Genomic DNA, 21,835 nt, shown 5'->3' with positions numbered 1-21,835 from the left:
TCATCAGGAGGGGGCAGTCTCTCAATCACCATTCCTAAAAACTCTTATTTGTTTAGAATTGCTTCTCCAAAGTAGTGTGAGCCCCACCTGAAACCCTTGCTGTGAGGAGAGACTGTGGTCTGGCATTTGAAAATATCTGCTCACTTTGGGCCAAAATGGAAACTCTGAAACAGGCATATGAATGTCACTCTGATGATATAGATGCCACATTTTGGAAAGCCAAAACAAAGAGGCCCAAACAGAGCAATTATTTAGATTGCTGATTATGTATTTGATGTGATTGCAAAAGGTCACTCGTCTCTGGCTGAAGCAAATGCAGACCTGGGATGATCTCATCAGCTGTAAAGCACAGTGAGGTCAGGTCCAGTTCATCTGTGGAAGGAAGGCTTCAAAAGAAGAAAACCTCTCAAGCTGAATTAATTTGATGACTCTCTCTCATCTGAGTCATTACTGATCAATTGTTGCAGCAGCTATTGAGGACACAGCATCGTGGTGGGTGGGAGCTGCTGCACAAACAAGCCAGAGGGACCTGTGGTTTTGGCCACGTGCATTGCTAACAGACTGGCCCAGTTCACCTGCAGCCCAAGTAGCTGCAAGCTCTCAGTCTGTCTCAGAGCAGAAGCTACAAGGGGATGTGATTTTTCACATCTCCTACCTTGTGGTGCCTCGTTGTTGTGCACTATTGAACTTCTCTGGTCCTGCTGTACTTGGGGATGGGTTCCCTGAACATTTAATCTGCAAATGTTCATAGATAACAACAGCATCACAGCATGGCAATTTTAATTGGAGGGAATATACTGTGGCTGTTCTTTGCATGTGTGTGGAGTGGGAAAGGGAACCCTGGGTTCCTTCAGGGCAGTTAAGCTCGTTCCTTCCCACAAGGACAAGGCTCTTGGGCAGGTATCAAGTGTTGTTTTCCCATCCTCCAGAGTCAGGTAGCCAAGTAAAAATCTGCTTTTATTTGCAGGCTTTTCGAGACCCTCCAGTCACTCTTCTGGTCTGTGTTTGGCCTGCTGAACCTCTACGTCACCAACGTGAAAGCCAGACACGAGTTCACAGAGTTTGTTGGGGCCACTATGTTTGGGACCTACAACGTCATCTCCCTTGTTGTGCTGCTGAACATGCTCATAGCCATGATGAACAACTCCTACCAGCTCATTGCTGTAAGTTACCTCATTCTCTCTTGGCTTGCTTTTGTTTTCCTCCACGTGCCTCATCTGTGTGGCTCATAGCAAGTGTGTCTCTTCTGGGATGCTGGAGACTGCTGCCCCCGGCTTCTGACAGCAGATAGTTGGGATTTCTACTCAGCAGCCTGAATCGTGCCTGCAGAGGAGGTTTTGCTGTGTTTGTAATGCTGCTTAGCTGGAAAAGCCTTATTGGCTCTGACCTGCCCTTGTCTTCTTCTGTGGAGTAACCTCAGCGGTCACCTTGTCACTAGCAGCCCATTGACTTTGTAGCAGACAGGGTATGTAAGAGGAAGCCTTCCCACTGCTTCCTCATGTTGGGGTTTAACTTCCCGTGGGGTGAATGTTGCCTTTTCCTCTCTCCTGTTATCTTCTTCTGATTTGAAACTCTGTGTGTCAAGAGCCCAGTCCTGTAATTTCTTATTCCCTAGTCTTCCCACCGAAGGTAGACCTGTAACACCAGCCAGTCTCCTGGCAGCTGACTGGAGACCCACAGTCTCAGGCTCCCGAGTAACCTCAGTGCATGATGGATCTGAGCTCAAGTCTGACACTTGGCTGTAGAGCCAGTTTCAAGCTTATGTTAGATTTATTTGACTGTTCAGCGCTGGTGTCTCTAATCTCATTCTGTGTACCTAAGAGCCACTCTAAGCATTGATGATTAAATTTGTCAACAGATCGAAAACTAAAGCAGCATGGATCTGCATCTTAAGGCTCTTCAGCTAAACTACATAGAAACAGTATGGGAGGGAGCTACATCTTGCATGCACAGTACTTAAGATAAACCAGAGAGCACGCACTTTCCAGTTCTGACACCTAATGTGATAGGTTTAGAGACAGTGAGGTGAACCGAGGTGAGACCATCTGTGAACCGAAACAGGAGAGTGATTTGCATCCTCAGCTGGTCACTCAGTACAGGCAGAGGAGAGACTTCCTTCTCTGTTTTGGCAACTCTGGGGTTTACTCTAGAATACAGAGGATAAAAGAGAGAAAAAAAAAGAACCAGCTTCAGCTCTCATCCTATTTCCACACCCCCCCCCCCACCCCCACCCCCGGGTTCCTGGACAAATCTCTGGGGAGATGAATGGGTGAGCTCCTTTCCTGGCTAAAGCACCCAGAGGAGCATGTTGAGGTTCCACAGCTGCTGTTGATTATCTGCTGATTCAAGTGGTTCCTAAATTTAGATACCTAGTCAGTCTGGGCACAGACCCTGTCAAATCCAAATCAGTGATGCCTGTGGCCATCTGATCTTTATCCATTAAACAGTATGAGAGAAGCTGGACCACTGACCTTCCAAATGAGCAGAAAAGCAGCTTATCACAAAGGCATTTTGATCAGGCTGTTTCAATACTTGAAGTGCTTTCTCTTTGTTCAGTGCTACTTCTCACATTCCAGAGACACTGGAACTAGGGGCAGAAAACAAAGATGCTCTCCTTAGCCATTTTCTCCCATTCCCCTTCCTGTATTGTCATCAAACAGGCTTGTCACTGACACAAAGCCCAAACCTCAGACTGGCATAAGAATAGCAGCATTTGCTATTCACTGGAGTACAAACCACTCATCATTCATTGCTCTGAATAATCTGAGTGATGCAATGACACATTGCAAACAATCCCACATGACTTAGAGAGACCCATCATAACAATTAACTGAAGTGAGTAGTCCACAGCAGACCCTTGTGATAATGTTTTTCTATATGGAGCAGTTGGGAACAGAGAATTGGTCCAACCCAAGCATGCTTGTGAGAGACCTGAGGGTAGAGAGCTGAACTCAACCAGTTAACCTCAGGTTAACAGCCACTCAGTGTGCAGCAGGAGCCCCCAACTCAGAAGAATGACAGTGAACAGGCTACAGGATACCTTTTTTGTCTCCTAAGCTGTCACAGTGCTGCTGAGAGCAGTGACATTTCTTGGGAAGGCAAAAGCAGTCTCCTCCAGCCTCTGCTCGTGCAGGGCATGCAGCTTGCTCTGTGGAGCTGCTATTTCTGCATGCTCACAGCATTCTCTCAGGCACAGGTTTTCTTCATGTGTCTCCTAAGGGCAAACATCAATTAATCTCTTCTCTGAAGAAAACAGCTCATTAATAAATGTTGAGCTTTACACTGTGGGTCATTTTTTACCTCCTGTAATCAGGTCTACCCCTTTCTGAATTATAGTAGCTGCTAGAATGGGCATTTCTTCCTCCTGCTATGTATGTGATATTGAGCAGAGTCCTGCTGGACAACAGCATTCCAGGGATGGGGAGGGGAGAGGACCAAGAAGCCCCTGGAGTGGGATGGAGGTCTCAAATGCATCAGTAGGGAATCTTGTGCCATGTGCAGGACTCTGCAGGGGAATAAAATGAGTGAGGTGTGAGGGATGAGAGTGCATCTCTGCTTGCTGATTTCCCTGCAATGAAGTGGTCAGGAGGTCTTAATTAATTCCACTTAATGAGCCAGTGGCACTGCTGCAATACAAACAGTGTTTCTCCCCTCCTTTCTCCCAGGGACAAATGTGTTGAGGCATTTGTAGCAGTTATTCTTCAGGCTGCATTTTCTCCATTGTCTCATATAGACACACATTTCTGCTGTCAGGTTAGAGGAAGGAGAACCTAAGCTGCTCTTTCCTTGCTCTTCCTCCTGTCTCCCCAGTATGGGTGTCAGGACTTGGTAATTAACTAAGCACTGTAGGCACACAGCATGAAACCACAGGTGTCTGGGGAAGATGGAGTGAGGCAAGCAAAGAGCAAAACCTCCACACAGCAGCTCTGAGCGATTCCTGACTCATAGAAGAAAGAATTTTTCTGCCATAACTTTGTTGGGATTTTACTGTGCTATTTCAGACTTCAATAAATACATTTTTAGGGATACCCTGAAGCAGTTTCAATATTGATTTTCTCATGCAAGCCATTTTTCTCTTTTGCCAAACCATTGGCAAGAGCTGGTGATGGGAGACACTCTATTTCCCTGACAAAGCACACAAAACCCACGTGCACACCCAAATTTGCTGTTACCTGCTTTAGCAGGGGGTTGGGCTGGATGAGCTCTAGAAGCTCCTTCCAACCCCCAACCTTCAGGGATGCTGTAATGTGTGAAAATCAGAATGTCCCATCCAAGCAGCAGAGAATACAACTGGGTGTTATGAACTGCCAGGTCTCTCATCTCAACACCTTCCCAGCCGTGATGGAAATACCATGACGTGATCAACAGGAGAGGAATATGTCACCATGGCAAGGGGAAGGACAAGAGAACTTATCTGAGAGTAGCCAGATGGCTGCATCATTCCTAAGTGGCAGAAAGTAACAGGGAAGGCAATGAGGACACTTGATGTGATAGGCTGTTTCTCACAGGATGGCCACTTGGCTGCATCTGAAGTTACACACTGCTTCTGCCAGTTTGGCATTTCTGCAAACCAAGGTGCTGCTGGCTGTTCCTGGGGATCCTGGGGTGCACTTGGAAGGGACCTTTAGCCATCATCCAGTCCAATTCCCCCTGCTAAAGCAGGTCCCACTTAGGTCACACAGGAACGTGTCCAGGTGGGTTTGGAAACCCTTAGGACCCTCAAAAAACCAAATGTTGCCCCTCCTCTGCTTGCCTGACTTGCACAGTTATTACTTTGTGGTTTTGCTAAGGGAAGAATTTTATGAACCAAGAAACTTGTTTGCAGCCACACCCCTGGACAGCCCCTGCACGTGGCAGGTTATGGGGCGGTACACTGTCCCCTTGGAGAGTCAAGGCCTGGACTCAGATCTGAGCTACTGTAAGACATCAGGAAGTATTCACCTCACAAGCCCCATTTCAGAGCCATTCATGTGGATTTCTTAGGAGAAATTGAGATGTATTTCTTCTTTAACTCTGTCATACAGCAGGAAAGGAAATTATGCCCTTGTTATACTCCTGTTGCCAGTATGAACTGGGATTAATATCTCTTCAAGCTTTTTATGGTGTAGCAAAACAACTGTGCTCTAGGAAGGGGAGTGAATGGCACTTTGGTTTGCTGGCTGAATGCAGGATCACTGTTTGTCTCCCAGTTTTATGGCCCTCAGGTGCCCCAGCTGACACATCCCCTGTGCAGCCCCTGTGTTCTGGGCACAGGTAACACAGCTCCTTTCTTCATTCCACAATGCAGCTCTCGTTACCCCAGTCTCAGTCACTGCACTCCCAACACCCACCCATGTCACCTCTAATAATTAAATGACCTGCAGATTCTCCTGAACTTCCTCAGAGCCTTTTGGGACCTTGGGACAGGCAGATTTGGGTTCCTTTTCCCCACAGAGTGTGGTATGTGTGGAGAAATGCTGGCCCCTGTCTCTCTCCTTCCCTCCTAAGTAGCTGTAGCACAGCCTGAGGGGAGTGGGATTGATTCCCAAGGCTGGGTGCTCTCTCTGGAGTTTGGGACTGCACCTGGGGGAGCCCCAGCAGGCTTTTATTTGGAAGCAAAGGGAAATATGTTGCAGCAGTGGTCTGTTGTGATGCTACCACAGAGCAAGAGACTGGCAGGCAGCTTAATTGCTTTTTGTTAGCAAGCTGAAGTATTCATCTGAAGGTGTAGAACTGTTTGTCTTTTTGCTGGCTTTGGCCTAATTACATATAACCCATGGACTTGAATCAAGTTGTTAATATTCATCTGATGTTTGCAGAGCCTCTAAATGGAAGGACTCAATGTGCTCTGACTTCACATGCTGCATCTTTCTTCTGCTGTTAGACTAGGCAAAGCTAATTCTCCATCCTGGGGCCCAATCCTGCAAATCCTTGCTGACATGAGTATTGTCAGCAGCATCAGAGGCTTCATCCTTTCTGTTGTTCTTAATCTTTGAGAAGCCAGATATTTATCTGACTCTGTGCACCACCATGGCCAAACCATTCCAGGCTTTACTCAGAGCAGCAGGGACGTTACATTTAAGTAAAAGCAAGATGAGCTTGCAATCTGTAGATGACCCCTGGCTCATTTAAGATATTACAGGGAATTTGCTGGCATTTATAAGGATGGCTTCTGTTTTCTGTGCTGCACTTAACACCCCAGTGCCTCTCATGACAGGTCAATAATTCTCTGCCTGTTACATGTGAAGCAGTACTGCAAGGTTTGCTCTGGATACATGATAGAAGTTGAAGCATCCAGATGGAACCACCGAGGTTGCAGCCCCCTGCATTAGCCCATCTTTTATTTAGGCCTGACCAGCTCAATTAGCATTATCTTGTGCTTCTGCACAAGGGGACTTCTGGTAGAAAGGCAGAAGAGGGAAAAGGGAAAATATTACCAAGTGGGGTAAAGGGCTTTTTTATCTGGGAAGAGCATTCACCTGATACTGACCAATGGGCACAGCTATATTAAGAAGCCTCTGAAATGCGACTTTTTAGACATCAGTGCTTCACAGACTTGCTTTCCCACATGCTGCAGTATAGCAGAGAAGTTGCTGCTGACTGTATAGGTGAAGCAGGATACATACAGCACCCTCCAATTAAATGGGAAGATGTCTGCTAACCTGGATGCTGTGCTGTGGCTCCTCACCTGCATCCCTTGTGCTGCAGCCCCCTCTCTGCCCCCAGCTCCTCAGCTGCAGACCCCTCCTCCAGAATCTGGGGAAGGAACAGAGGCTTCATCTCCTGAATCAGTGCTACCTGCATGGTTCAGGATTCACCTGGAGTCTTCAGCCATCTCCTCTCTTTGCAATGGTTCCCTTTTGGCTCAAGGCTATATTAAAGGATGGGGATGCTTAGCTGGGATTTTAAAGTTTGAAGCAATTTTTCAATTCAGGCACTGCATTTCAGGGACTGTGCAAGCAGGACAGCTTCCAGAGGTAGCAGCCACCTGCTTCTCCCACTGGTGCTATGACCTATGGCCTGAGGAAAGGCAGTTTATGACCAGCCATAACAGAGGAGAACACTAAAGCATTTGGTACCTGAATACATGTACATGGCTTCAGTCCTTAGCTATAACTTTCAAAATGATCCTTTTATTCTTCTGGTTACTTGAGGAAGGGATATAAGGGCTGTGGCTGTATGGGCCCAAGAATGTTGTAAAGCCTAAGGAGATAAAGAGAGTCTCAGAGCTTTGATCAGGGAAATTCCAGCAGCACGTGAAAACAGCTCCCAAGCTCAGAGCAGTAACGAACTTACTGTGTTACCACCCTTCCAGTGAGCTCAGTGTGCCCACATGTGCTGGTAAACATTTTTGTAGCATAGGAGTCCATGGCAATGAACATCAAATGTGCTTTGTGATTATTCATGACCAGAGCTCAGATCTCAAAGTTACCCATGGCCCCAGAGAACACATGAAATAAACTGGGAGACTCTTAAATACCTTTGTCTCAGCTGACATCATATCCCCAGCTGAAATCACGTCCTGCTGCTAGCACAGACTGGCTTCTGGAATTCACACGTGGATCCAAACTGGGATTTTTCTTCCTGGGATTAATTTCTCTTGGAAAAAAGAAACAAGAAGTAAATAAAGCAAGACCCAGTGAAGTAGCTGATTCTCATTTGTATCTGCCTCCCACCAGGCCAGCAATAAATTCTAAGACATTCCTCCATCCTTGGAAGAGTCCAACCCCAGGCTGACTGGCTATACAGCAAATGAGCAAAGATAATGCTCTGCAAATAGTGTTAAGTAGAAATAAAGCCAAGTTCTAGGGTTTGTACTAACAGAGCCATCACCACTGCAGCCCTTGGGCTTAGACACATCCCCTCAACCCACCCTTTCTCTACAGCTATGTGTTAATTACTTGATTTTGACCTGGCTGGAGGTAGTTAACATTATCAGCACAGATGCACCTTATCTTTCTGCCTTTCAGCATGAAAAGAAGCTCTTATCAGGTTGGTGATAAAGGAAGGAGGATGGATGGCAAGAAGAACAAAGCCTTAGTGATATCTTTCTCATTGTTTCTTCCTGCTGAGACTTTTGTAGAGAACTATTTGTCTGCACAACCTTCCTCCTGCTCTGATTTATTTGACTGTTAAAACCTGAACTTTGCTGCAATATGACTGAAGGAAAAAAAAGTGTCAGTTCAAATAATTTAACTGCACTAAAACCACAGTTCTCTGTGTTCTCTCAACTGTAATAGTCCCTGGCCTTCTCATTAGCTATCATTGTTTCCATCCCAAACGCTGGTGGGAGATGAAAGGTAATTGATGGATATAACCTGACTGCATTGTGGAATGTGGCACACTGCAAGCCTGAAATACAGCTTTTAATTATGAATATATTCTGCACATGGAAGATATAAATAGCAGAGACACTGAAGCATGCATTTTCCAAGTACAAACAAGCTGATTCCCCGGAGCTGGGAGGCTCAGCCAGCTCTCAGCAGGGAGGGTCCTTCTGGGGAGGTGATGGCCAGTGCAGCAGTGAACCTCAGCAGGAACAAACCCCTGCACCAACAGGCTGGGGGTGACCTGCTGCAGAGCAGCTCTGCAGAGAGACACCTGGGAGTGCTGGCTGATAACAAACTAAAGGTGAGCAGCAATGTGCAAGAAGCCAATGGCATCCTGGGGGGCATGAAGAAAAGTGTGAGCAGCAGGGTGAGGGAGGTTCTGCTCCCCCTCTGCTCTGCCCTGCTGAGGCCTCATCTGGAGTCCTGTGTCCAGTTCTGGGCTTCTTGGCTCCAGACGGACAGGGAACTGCTGGAGAGAGGCCAGCACAGGGCCACCAAGATGCTGAGGGGATGGAACATCTCTCTTATGAGGAAAGGCTGTGGGACCTGGGGCTGTTCAGCCTGGAGAAGAAATGGCTGAGGGGGGAGCTCATCAACACTTACAAGTATTTGAAAGGTGAATGTCAAGAGGGTGGAGGGGGATGTTTTTTCCTGTCAAGTGACTTTGTTCTGTCCAGTGACAGGACAAGGGGTAATGGACATAAGCTGGAACACAAAAAAGTTCCACTTAAGGAAAACCTACTTTACTGTGATCCATGGGGCCTGCTGTGGGGAGAATGCTCCAGGCCTTGGGAATTGAGAAGCTGTTGGTGGTTTTTCTTGTCCATTGCAACTAGTGACCCCCCTCCTTTCCATAATTTCTGAGCCCCATTGGCTGTGTCCTTTCTCCATCTTACAGTAAAACAGTGTCACAGTGCTGGATGCCTTGTTGACACTGAAGTGGCTGTGCCCTTGATCTCCTGGAAGTGATGGACCTCACACAGTGAGAAATTAAAGCAGCTTTTCCTCACCTCTTCTGTCAGCAGCACGTTCTTTTATGGGCTTGACCACGACTGGGATCTCCATCCACAACATGCAAGTTTTTATGGCTTATCTGAATAGTCTACTATGTAAAAATGGACATTTTGAGGGGTTTTATTTCTCCCCTGTGCTCTGTTTGATTTCCTCACCAAAGGGCCTTTCTGCCTTCTGCCTTTTACCACAGAGGGAAAATCCTTCCTGAAATCTCTACCTGTTTTCTGGCCTGAGAATTCCCTTCTCTTGTACCCTGCTGCTGGTATTTATTTATGGGTATTTCTTCAGCACCTGCCCACTCTTCGTGAACATCCTTTTCCTTTTCTGTGCTGCTGCCACAAATGCCCCCATCCCCTGTTGAGCTGCTGCCCTGGGGAGCATCCCCTGTCCTTACCTGTCTGCCTGTGCCACGTGCTCGCACAGGGAGTTTGCTCTGTGGCTCCCTGGGCTGTTTGCCCTCACATCTGGGTGCTCCTTGGCTGTGTATGTGCTGGTCTGCATCTGCCAGGGCTTCTCCCCAGGGCATGGCCAGAGGCTCTTCTCCAAAGCTGTGCTGGTGGGCTTGAGGCAGCGGTTGCTGCTTTTGCCAGTGCAGCGTGTGATTTTGGGCTTGTGACAGTACTTTCATCTCTTCTCTGGCTGCCTCATTCCTTCACTGTTCTAATTGCTTTTTCTAATGCTAGATTGTCCTCCTTTAGTAATTTTTCTTGCATTATTTTTGGGATCCATCCTATTAAGTTCTTATCCTTCAGTGTGAAAAGCAAAGTCATTTGTTGTCAGCTGCAGCTGACTTATCTGTACCCTCATTGCCTTTGTAGGGCTCTGAATCTTCTCCTGGACTTTTTTTCCCCCTTTCTATGACGTATTTTTCTTTGAAAAGTATTAGAACAGCATTTATTTCCAATAGGCAGCTTGGATTCTTGCTGCTTGCTTCTCTGAGTTTGTCATTAGAGCCCCCAGCTCTGCTGATGTTATAACCAGTTTGCTTAACAACATCTATTACACAATTAACAGCTTTGAAACTGCACAAGAGTTGTCTGTGTCGGGTTCTGTAAAGATGAACCCTATCTTGCCCCCCTCTCTGCAGTTCTCTCTGTTCAGGACACACAAGGGTGTATTTCTTGTGCTAGTCTGCTTGCAAGCCATTGCTGATCTATTTGCTGTGCCGTTTCTTGCTCTGGGCTTAGCAAAGAGCAGTAAAGAGGCACGTGAGATACAGATATACTACATCAGAGTTTAATGTCTTCTCCTACACTTCCCAGAGCACATAATTACAAAGCAAAAAGGCACCTTTGAAGCTCCTGTGCTGCTCAGGCAATGAGCCTCCCTTACTCAACAGCTGCAAAGAAGATATGTCCATGAGCACATTCTAAAGGAGAGTGCTATGTCTCCTCCTTCCTTCCTAAGAACTACAGCATGGGCACTTCCTAATCTTGTGGGGCTGCTGCTGGCACCTCCTGGGATGGCAGCAGAGAGCAGCCCTGCTGCAGAAACCACGCAGCATTCCCAGCACAAGGGGAAAGCTCCCTGTGCCTCCATCTGAAGCACTCAGCCACAGCCAGGCAGCCTGCTCCTGTCACAGCCATCGTTGTCACAGCCATCGACATCTGCATCTGACAGGCAGCAGCCTGATTTCCAGCTTAGCCCGCTGACTGTTGTACAGAAAACACAAGAAAGGCAGCACAGCCCTTTTCCTGCCAGCTGGAAAGACAATGGGAATCTTACCCAACCCAAGTGGGCCTGGGGAGGATTTGCATCCCAGGAACTTGCTGCTCAGAGGAAGGGGCAGAAGCCCTGTGTAGAGGAGCTTAAGTAACTGATTATCTTGTGATTGTTTTACAGTGGTAAAGTGTGAAGATGTGAGTGCCTGGCTGCCCAGCACTGCCATCATCTCAGCACTGTTTCAGCTGAATGTTTGTACCATGGCTGAACAGCAGCCAAATGCAGAGGGGCCCACAGTGTGCAGCAGCAGAGCTCAGGCAGCTGCTCTAACCCATCTCAGCCCAGCAGCCCGGAGCTAAAGTAACCTTAGAGCTGTCCCAGTGCTTTCAGGGAGGCTAATTCCAGAGTCACAGGATCAGGCTGCTGTGCCCTGAAGGCTTCCCAGGGGACAGCCCTGTGCTTCAGCTCCAATGGCTGAGTTAACTGACAGCATTTTCCTCCATCAGCTTCCCAGCCACAGGGGAGCTGAAATCCTCAACCCTCCAGGCTGAGGAACCTGGAACCATCTTGTAGAGAGACCTGGAAGTCTCCCATTGCTGGGGCTCTGCTGACCAGCTGAGGAGCTGGCTGCAGCTTGGCAAAGTGTGATGTAAACCATATGGTCCAGCAAGGAGATGGTGATGGAAATCTTTACAGAAAACATCTCTCAAGCTGTAAACAACAGATTTCCTACACAGGTAGAAAGATGGAGATTAATGCCTCAGTTCTCCTGGATAATTAGTGTAGCAGGTAATTATTTAAAGCTGGGCACATCTGTGAATACATCACTTGGGCTGAATTAGAAAAGCCTTGCAACTGCCACAGTGAGATGGTCTCAGAGTCCCACGGGGAAGTCTGGATGGGAGATTAATTCTCACTTCGAATGGCAGAGATTTGCAGGAGGATTATGTGGCTGGATGACACAGTCACTTTGTGAGAGTGAGACAGGGTTTTTACCTCACAGAGGAGCCAAGTGCCAGTTTCTTTGAGTTTGTGCATTCTCTGAGCTTGAAGGCTCAGCCCCTTGAAGAAGCGTTTTACAGCTGAAATGATGAGCAGTCCTTGAAAGAAAATGGTGACAAGAACAAGGACAAGAGCAACAGAAGCTCAAAGACAGGCTAGTGAAATCCAGCCTGGCTTAAAGAGAGGCCAGTGAAAGATGGGTTTAAATTGCCAAAGCATCTCCATGAATTCTCTGCAACTGCTTTGGTGCAAAGCAGGCTCAGACTCAGACAGTCTCCCAAATGAACCTCCTGCCCAGTGGCCTGCAGTCACAGGGAAGATGCTCCAAACACCTGGGGCACATCTGCTGGTCCCTGGAGCCACATTCACAGCCAACACAATGAGTGATGTAAAGGCTGTAACCCCAGAGTGCTTCAGGTTTGAATTGGGTCTGGAATGGTTGCTGAAGGGTGGTACTCATGGTACCCAAGCCAGGGAGGAGAGCTGGGAAAGCTGTAGTGTTGTGTGCACATTTCACTGGTTACAGCCCTGAAGAGAGCTCTAACCAAGAAAATGGTGGTTCCTGGCACACAAAGACATCCTCAGTAAAACTGAAATGACTCTTTGCTGTAATTTCCTACATAAAACTGCTGCCAGGAGCTCTCATTGGATTTGCTCAGGTTCTTAAAACATCAAGGTGAAGAATCAGGCTGGGCTGAGTTTGTAAATCATGGGGAATTTACAGCAGCAAAGAGAGAGAAAAGAAAAGATACTTGGAGCCTTGCACAGAGGGTTTGTCTTTTAAGAGAGGGTCTGTTGCACTTGTTGACTGAGACTGCACAGAAAAAAATCCAGGTGGGGCTGGAGACAGCTTTTACCAGCCTCACCCACACACATATCAACAGGGATTTGTTCAGACCAACCACAAAACTTCCCCCATCCAGCATCCAACTTCACCCTGCATCCAGCCCCTGCACAAGCCCACAGAGTCCCCTTAAGCTGTTTTAAAACACAAGCCAAAACCTCACTGTGCAGAAATCCTCCTTTAGCCCCTTTTCTTTCCTCCTTTCCCAGAAACTACTTTGCAAGCCCCAAGCTATGGCTTTGCCTTGCCCTCCCCTACAAACACCACCCAACACCCACAGCCAACTCACCTCTGCCCAGGACATGCCCTTTTTGTAGTGTGCTGAGGGAAATCCCTGCCAAGTCACCACAACTCATCTCACCTCACCAACTGCCCCTCCACCCTTGCTGGGCCTTTGTAGAAGAGTTGGATTCACAACCTTCTCCAAAATACCTTCTCCCTTCTGACTCCTCAACAGGACATTTACACCTGCTTCTGTATTGACAAGGGACTTAAAATATACATCTCTATCCAAACTAAGAGTCTGTGCACTCTCCTTCAGAAGGAAAGGCAGAATGAACAGGACTTTCCTTTCTTTTCTGGTGGGAATTCTTTCTACTGCTGCAAATTGTAGTTTTTTACCACCCACAACCTAATTTCTGCCAGCATCAGCCTCTAATGCTTCCTGGTGATGCTGCCATCCCCCTGCTTGTGGGGTCTGATAATGGATGAGGCAAAAAGGGGCACACACAGGCTGCTTCTCTGAGTCTACCTACGGCTGGAAACCAGCCCTTCCTGTAAGCTGACAGGAGATGGGAGTGTTCTGGGCTGACTCAGACCATCTGCAGAGCCTGACGTGCTCCTGGGCCACAGGGGCAGTTGTTTTACATCGAGAACTGCACATCATTTGAATACACCACTAAAATGGAGTTCAGCTGCACCTCACTGCGAGGCTGTGAGTGTATTTTACCCATGTCAGAGCACTGCAGCATAGCTGGAAAGCCACTGTAGTAATTTTTGGGGGGCATGATGTTCAGGCATATTTTATTAAACTCCCTGCCCTACACTTCAGTGCTCGTTTCTGAGAGCTGCAGCCCATCAGCCCTCACCCACAACAGCTGCTTGTTCCAACCTGCTTGAAATCTCCTCAGAAGAAATCCCACCTTGGCATTTTCTCCTGCCTTGTGCAGTTCCTCAGCCTGCATCATCACAGCTTTGGTTTAATCACCCACCAGATACTGTTAATGTAAACGCTGAACAGCTGAAATGTCATAACCATCAGCTTAGTACCGTGCTCTGCAGTGGAACCAATACACAAAGGCAGGGTACTGCTGGGAGCTGTGTGCAGCACTGCCTGGCTTGGAGGCTTCCAACTATTTTCCTCCTTTTCTGCCTCTTGTCAGAATTTCTGCAGAACATACAAAACCAGTGGCATTCTTTTTAACTGTTAAACTAGCAGGAAACTGCATTGCAATCTGGTTTGGATAGCTGCAGTAGCTCTGAGAATCCAGGCAGGGGGGGGATGTCTCTGCCCTGATGCTGAAGGAAAGGTGCAGTTGGTTTCTGGGCTGAACAGCCTCTTGACTCCCCAAACCCCAAATGGACTGAGATTTGGAGGGGGAGTGACCATTTTGCAGGCTGAAAGTTCCTTTCCTTGTGGCTGTGTGGACCCTGTGCCCATCTGTGCAGCTGTAAAATGATGCTATTAACTTTCTACCTTTGCTTTGGGGGGGGATGAAGAGCACCAGAGCACAGCAAATGTGTGTGGTGATAACAGAAATGAAACCAACCCCAAATCCAGACAGTAAAATGTCTGTGATGCTGCTTTGCCTGCAGCTTGAGAAACCCTTCCTGGCTCCCACATGTCCTCCTCAGCCGTGGGAGCTGGCTCCAGGAGAGCCTGCCTGAAGCCCTTGCTGGTCTCTTTCCTTCTCTGACAGGACCATGCAGACATTGAGTGGAAGTTTGCACGGACAAAGCTCTGGATGAGTTACTTTGATGAAGGTGCCACTCTGCCCCCTCCTTTTAACATCGTCCCAAGCCCCAAGTCAGTCTGGTACCTTTGCAAGTGGATTCACAAGCAGCTGTGTCCAGGCAACGACTCTGACAATGAACAGAAGAGGCATGAAAACCTCAAAACATTCACAGTAAGGAGCTGCATGGTTTTATACTCCCATTTTCTCAAGGGCAATGGCTCTGCTGGTGCAGTCAAAGGCTGCTGAACTGTAACTGGCTCAGAGCCACCAGGAGCTCTGAAGACAGGAGCAGGCAGGTGACATTTCTGTGCCCTTCTCTTTGCAGGAACGACACGCTGACAACCTGATTCAGAATCAACACTACCAGGTAAACTCTTGAGCACAGCAAGTTTTTACTTCTTCCTGCTCATTTCCTAACACCTTGATCCTTGCCTGCCTCTAGCATGTGTGCTGGTAAATGCAGGGCCTCTGAGAGGATTTGGCTTATGGATTAAACCATTTCCTCACTAGAGGTGGGATGGGTCAGTAAGTCACTCCCAACCTTTCACCCACGCTGAAGCAGTGGAAAACGTGCCAGGTAACAGGCTGGCTGCTGAAGTCAAAGGTGCCATCCCGATTAAAACCCTTTCTGCAGCATTTTTAGACACTCTGGGACTGCTCCTCTCCTGCTCTTTATACTTTTGTACAGCATCCCCAGCTCAAGCAGAGGTTGGAGTTTTCTTTTGAGTGGGACAGCAGGGGAAGGAGGAATGGTTTCTTTGTTGGATTTTGCTGCTTTTGTTTGTTCTCAGCCTGCCTGTCACCAAGTACTCATTAAAGTCAAGCTGCAAATGATGCAACCTTATCAAACCCAGCAGCTTCAGTACTTGAATTCAGTGTGGGGTATTATGCCAGCATGCTGGAAGGAAAGAAATCCTCCAGAATGTCAGGTGCCACGTTGGGTTATACTGTCAAAAGCCATGAATTGTTTCTCTTACTGAAGACATTTCCTGCTTTTTGAAGAATATTCATGTGAAATGGATGTAGAACAGTTACACAGACACTGGCACCAGACATTTGGTACTTCCTGACCTCCCAGCACAGCTTCTGGGTACCAACAGCAGGAGCTGTTAAAACACCTCCCAGTAAAACCTCGGTGCTGAGACCATCCTCGTGCTTGGTGTTGCTCAGACTTGTTACCCTGTCAATGAAAAAGGGGAAACAAAGGGAAGGTTTGGGAGAGTCTCCTCTGTGTACAGAGATCAACCTCCCTGTGTGTTGATAAACAATCTCCAACCAGCAAGGCAGGATCCACAGCATCCACATGGGATCCATCATCCTGCAAACTTTCAGCAGCAGAGATTAAATGGCTTGAGGACATTTAAGAACATCAAGAAGTGTTTTCTCAATGCCTTTTCCCTTTACAGAACCAGCACAAAATACCTGCTCACTGTAGGTACCAACTGGCCGTTCCAGATGGATCAGGCTGGTTGTGTTTAACAGGAAGGGTTCTCTTTCTAAGGGTGAGGGATTTTCTTTTCAGGCAGCAGAGGCAGGATGGTCACTGTCAGTAAGGACTGGGTGAAATGCAGTAAGACCAGAGTTTGGTGGCAGCAGCAGCTGAATCACTCCCATTGTTTCCTGTTCCAGGAAGTGATAAGAAATCTTGTGAAAAGATACGTGGCAGCGATGATAAGAACCTCCAAGACCAATGAAGGTTTGACTGAAGAAAACTTCAAGGTAACTTATTACTCCTTAACACTAATGGATTCTGTTCCTTCAAGTAGCCACTTGCAGAGTTGGCAGAAGTTAAAATGGTTTGTAAGCTGCTGTGGGAATGGGACTGCTACTGGTGCTGGGAATACAGATGATGTGCATGGGGTTTTGAGCAGAGAATATTATTAGAGTGTCTTCTCCTATGATCACATCCCAGATTTTAATGTGCTGTGTGTTATAGAGACAAGTGTTGGAAAATGGTAGGAATGAAGTACCTGATTTGAGTCAGCATCACCTTCCCAGTCCCACTCCACACAGCACTAAGGAATGAGGCTGGGGTAATGGATGTGAAGGAGACTGAACTGACAAAGTTAAGCTCAGCCTGTCACCTCAAGAGGATTCCTGCTGCATTTCTAAATGTCAGCAGGGTGCCCCCTCTTCTACAGCTGTCTTATTTGACTCTTTTGTGGGGAGGGGGAAATGGGGCTGACAGAGGGCATTGGTCAAGAGCACCACAGCCTTCAGAGACAAAGATCTTGTGAGGTCTCTGCTTCTCAAGATTTCCAGTGCAGTTGTTTTGGTGTGTCCCTGAGTAACGAAGATGTACATGGTGATCCTGCAGGTATCAGCACGAGCAGCTCTCCAAGGGAGTGTGACTATTCTTTCCCATCACAGAGGAGGCTGCTGAGCATAACTCACTTCTCCTTTTGCCCTAGGAATTAAAACAGGACATCTCAAGCTTCCGCTACGAAGTTCTTGACCTCTTAGGAAACAGGAAGCCCCAGAGGAGAAGTTACTCTACCAGCAGCACGGAGGTGTCCCAAAAGGAGGAAACCAATGAGGATGGTGCAGGAGACAAATCCAAAGCCAAGAGCGTGTCTTTCAATGTAGCCAACAAAAAAAAGGACTTCAATGTATCTGCTCTAATTAAAACCATGTCTGGGATTGACATGGGGGAAGAGAAGCCAAAAAGTAACGGGATCAGTAAACGCTCCTTTGTCCGGAATGGAAACAGGGTTCAGAGACTTTCCAGCTCCAAGAAGGAATCCTTCAAGAGACTGGGGCTGCTCTTCTCCAAGATGAACGGCCACGTTCCTGAACCAAATGCAGAACCCATGTACACTATTTCAGATGGAATTATTCAGCCCCACTACATGTGGAAAGACATTAAATATTCTCAGATTGATAAAGGGAAAGAAGAGAATTGTTCCAAAAGTGAAATTAACCTCAATGAGGTGGATTACAGCGGGACCAGCAGACGTACAGGACAGAGCAAGGAGTGCCCTGTGGTTTGTACCAGCTCCCTTCACTGTGCTTCCAGTATCTGTTCCTCTAATTCCAAACTCATAGACTCGTCAGAGGATGTGTTTGATTCATGGGGAGAGGCTTGTGACTTGTTTATAAACCAGTGGAAAGACGGGCAAGAGGATCACGTTACGACTCGGCTATAAGTAAAGCTATCTTAACACTCACTGCAAACAGCCACCCAGGGCTCATTGTTTGCTCTCCTCTGGCCCATCATTTCCTTTCTGTCCACAGGTGAAGAAAAAAAACAGTGTAAAACTACTCATGTTAGTCTATTTTATAGCCATCTGCACCTTTCTTGGTTTACTCTTTGTTTCACGCTCACAACCACTGAAGGTTTTGCCATGTGTAAGGTCACTATAAACCACAGGAATCCCTTTGGATGCAGCTGCAGTCTTCAAACCCCAAAGGCTTCAGACACGCTGGTGGCCGAGGGCAGATGTCCCCAGTGATCCCCTCTCACCCCCAGCCCTCCACCACACCATTGGCACAGCCTGCTGCTCCCTGTTCCTCACCAACATGAGCAGCTGGTGAGCAGGGCCTTGGCAGGGGCCTGGGAAGCATATTGAACATCTCATTTTAGGAAAGGTTTCAGCTGGTAACTGGCTTTTGGTTTTCTTTAAGCAATATGACCTCTGACTCTTTGGGCCATGTGTGGTTCTTCAGGTTGTTTATTCATATTGTAAATTGTTACTGAATTAGAGCCCCTTTTGATCATCCAGCTAGAACATGGTATGAGTTGCTCCTTTACCCAATTCCCTTCAGGAGTTCCCCCTGTATGGAGCAGAATGGCCTCCAGGTCAGTGTGACAGTGGCAGGCAGATCCTGGCCCTGCTGCCAGCATCTGTGTAGCTGAACCAGCCCAAAGCCATCTGTGGCTGCTCCAAACACACCTCAGCCTGCTTCTCCCCTTTCTAATGGGCTGGAGCAAAACTCAGCCCTGAGCCTCACACCCCACCCCTTTGGCTTTGAAATTCCTTATGACTTCCACTGCTGCACTGGCTTTTTGCTGCCTCTGATCAACATCAGGCTTTAGGATGAAAACAATCCTGCTGGCACATGGCAAATGCTGAGGGAGATGGGTTGCCCCAGGCCTCTGAGCTGCCTTTCTGGAAGGCTTCCTCAGCTCAAGCTGCCCCTGGCAGCCTCGAGAGGCTCTACAGACCCTTTCCAAGGTGAACCAAAGGCAGTGCAGCAGTTACGTTGTGTGTTCTGCCCAGCCCTGTCACAGCTTTTGTCCTGAGGGGCATGAGAGAGGAGACAAAGCCATCAAGGGAAAAAACAGTTGGATTTGTTTTAAACAATGTGATACTTCAACTTTCTTCTGCAGTGTTGCTAAGAAACAGATGATTAGCACTTACCCCCACCTCTGAGCTGTTTCTTGGAGGAGGCAGGTCCTGACTGGGTGCTCAGGAATGTCCCTCTGTGACAGAGCTCCATCCTGTGCTCCTGCAGACTGCATAAGGCTCTGCTCCCAGGAGAGGTTCCACGAGCTGGAGCACATCCCAAGGGTGGCTGCCAAAAAATCACCTCCTCTGACAGCTGGCTGGTGAATTGTGTTTGTAAAGGCATCATGCTGGAAAATCTACACTGCACACTGGTGCTGGTCAGCCTGGAGCAGATGAGCAGCTCTCAGGGCAGCACAGAGGGGCAGGAGAGGGGTTTTTCACACAAGCAGGTTCCCCTCCCACAAAGAGCTGCTGGTGCACCTGCAGCTGGATCCTTTGCCTGAGCTTTAATCCCAGCTCTCTCCTCTTGTTAAAGAAAAGCAGCTGGTTGGGTTTTCCCTTTGGGCACCGGTGCAGCATTACCTGAAGGTCAGAGAGACATGTGAGCAATGGGGCCAGCTCCTGGAGCAGAGCTGCAGCTGCTAACACAGCAGAGCTGGGAGCAGGTTTCAGTACAGACCTCAAGGAGAGCAGGGCTCTAGGCCAGCTCTGGGGTCAAGAAACAACTGGGAGCAGAGACCCAGAAGTGTCTCTGTCTTGCTGTCCATGGCACCAGCCTTGCTCCCAGCACGCAGTGTGAAGCCCACAGCACTAAAGCCTCTGCAGAGGTTAAAAGAGGAGGGAAAAGTGGTTTTGTATCAACAGGTTTCAGGCTTTTGTGCTAGGCACAGGGTTAGAGCTGTCTGAAAAGGGCTTCTCTCCCTTTAGCAAAGCCTGAGCAAAGGGACACGGGCACTGCACAGGGAGACCTGTGCCAACAGGGCAGAGGCAGTGGAAATTAGGGGAGGAAAGCCTCACCCCTCTCTTCCAAGGGGCAGAGCCATTGCTACACCAGGGCTGTGCCCAGAAATGCTGGAAAGCAATTGTCAGGGCAGCTCACAAAAACAGCCCTGCAGTTTCATGAACCAAATGGAGCACTTTCCTGGAAAGATGAGCTGCTGCAGGGGGCTGAAGGGAAGGGTTCGACTCATTTCACACCTCACCTAATCACAGGGCCTTTCATAGACTCTACTTACCATGGGGCCAGCAAATCTTGATGGTAATTCCTGTTGTAAGGAGTAGGAATGAGAACAGTTCAGGTGTGCTTAGGCAGACTGCTTCAACCAAGCAAGAGGCCAGGCCATTCATGTCCTCAGACAGCAGAAAGGCTGTTTCCCAGGAAGGCAAACACGTGGCTCCTGGGGATGGCTCCACGCTGTCAGTCACACTAACAAAATGAAACACAATTAACTCCACAGCAAGGACCCCCCAAAAATGTACAAGTGGGCAGCACAAATCCCTCCTGTGCAAACAGGGTCTGTGTGGGGTGAGGTGCAGGTTCATCAGGCAGCTGCAGGATGGGGCTCCCCAGGGTTTGGATGACGACTCAGACACTCATGAGCTCCCCCAGCTGTGAGCTTGTCTGAGCTGCTGCTGGAGTTGAACACCAATGTTTGCTGTGGCTGTGATTAGCACGTGGCCAGGAGTTTGCAAAACTCTCAGACTGGTCCCCTAAAAGGGCAGAATTCCTTTTGATTGCATCTCTGCATCCCCATGGGTAGCAACAGACTTTCCAGCAGCTGGTGAATTGTGATGATTACTCTAAACCAGGAGCTTCAGGGGAGGGAAAGTAAAAGTACCTTGTCAAACATATTTGGTAAGTAAAACCTGTGGAGCTTTTAAATTCATTTGCAGTCACAGTACTTGGGATTTCAGTGGTGTTTTTACCATTTTCATTCTCTTCAAAGAGAAAACATGTTTTGGTTGAAGTGGCTCTTTCCTTCAGAGAAATCAGTGCACTGCCCTGTGCTGTCTGGTGGGGCACCCACGTTTGGAAGTGGGAGCAGCAGCAATCTTGACCACCTCCCCTTTCCTTAAGTTTCTTGCTCTGTTACCTCCCAGCCCCGGGGTCGTTTTAAAGCAGCTTTTTAAAGCTCTTTAAAGCAACATGCCCACAAATGATCACCAATTAACAAAGAGCATCCAAAGTCCTGAACTAGAGGTAGGAGGTGTTTGTACTCAGGTCAGAGATTAAAGAAGTTGTTTCAGAAACAAGAAGTTACCTGACACCTGTCTGTAGATGCTGTGGGTACCTGCATCTGTAGGTGATTCAGGCCTGTATGTGAGTTCTCACATCCCTGCTTTGGACTTTGCTGAGGGCCAGAGGCCAGGACCTGGGCTCAGCTCTGCCACCCACTCACCCGTGACCTTGGGCAAGTCACTGCTCCTTGCTACTGCCTCAGTTTCCCCATCTGTAAAATAGGGACAATAACACTTACCTACCTCGTGGGGGGGGTCAGTTCATTGTTTATAAGCACTTTCAGATCTTCAAACTCAAGGCACTACACACAGTGAGTTCCTACTCGTAGCAGCAGTATGTGCTTTGATCTTTTCACAGCTACTCCAGGTCAGGATTTAACTGTGAGTCCATTAACAATAGTTTTCCATGTAGAAAACTAACACAGTTTCCCACAAAGGGAATTTAGGGGGGGACTTCTGCAGCAGACAGAGAGCAGGAGCAGCAAACCCTGGGAGCCTGGATTCCAACACCTTTGCTTCTCTGATTTATGTCTCATCCTTTCACTCACTTCACTATCGCTGGTTTCAGCCTCTCTCTCATGG

General features: G+C 47.9%; 1 protein-coding gene across 1 annotated transcript in view; it reads left to right on the top strand.

Moving 5' to 3' along the window:
• Positions 1 to 17,932, top strand: part of TRPC5 (transient receptor potential cation channel subfamily C member 5) — a 61,103-nt gene extending 43,171 nt beyond the window's left edge. Inside the window, exons 6-10 of the mRNA XM_062006595.1 lie at positions 968 to 1,163; positions 14,751 to 14,957; positions 15,112 to 15,153; positions 16,416 to 16,505; positions 17,198 to 17,932. Of these exons, the coding sequence (XP_061862579.1) occupies positions 968 to 1,163; positions 14,751 to 14,957; positions 15,112 to 15,153; positions 16,416 to 16,505; positions 17,198 to 17,932 (1,270 nt within the window). The remainder of the gene's footprint in view (positions 1 to 967; positions 1,164 to 14,750; positions 14,958 to 15,111; positions 15,154 to 16,415; positions 16,506 to 17,197) is intronic.
• The last annotated feature ends 3,903 nt before the right edge of the window (positions 17,933 to 21,835 follow it).

The sequence above is a fragment of the Colius striatus genome, chromosome 13 (genome assembly GCF_028858725.1).
Source record: "Colius striatus isolate bColStr4 chromosome 13, bColStr4.1.hap1, whole genome shotgun sequence".
In the NCBI taxonomy this organism is placed as follows: Eukaryota; Metazoa; Chordata; class Aves; order Coliiformes; family Coliidae; genus Colius; species Colius striatus.
The sequence above is the reverse complement of the archived record's forward strand: the minus strand, read 5'-3'. Positions and strand labels throughout refer to the sequence as shown.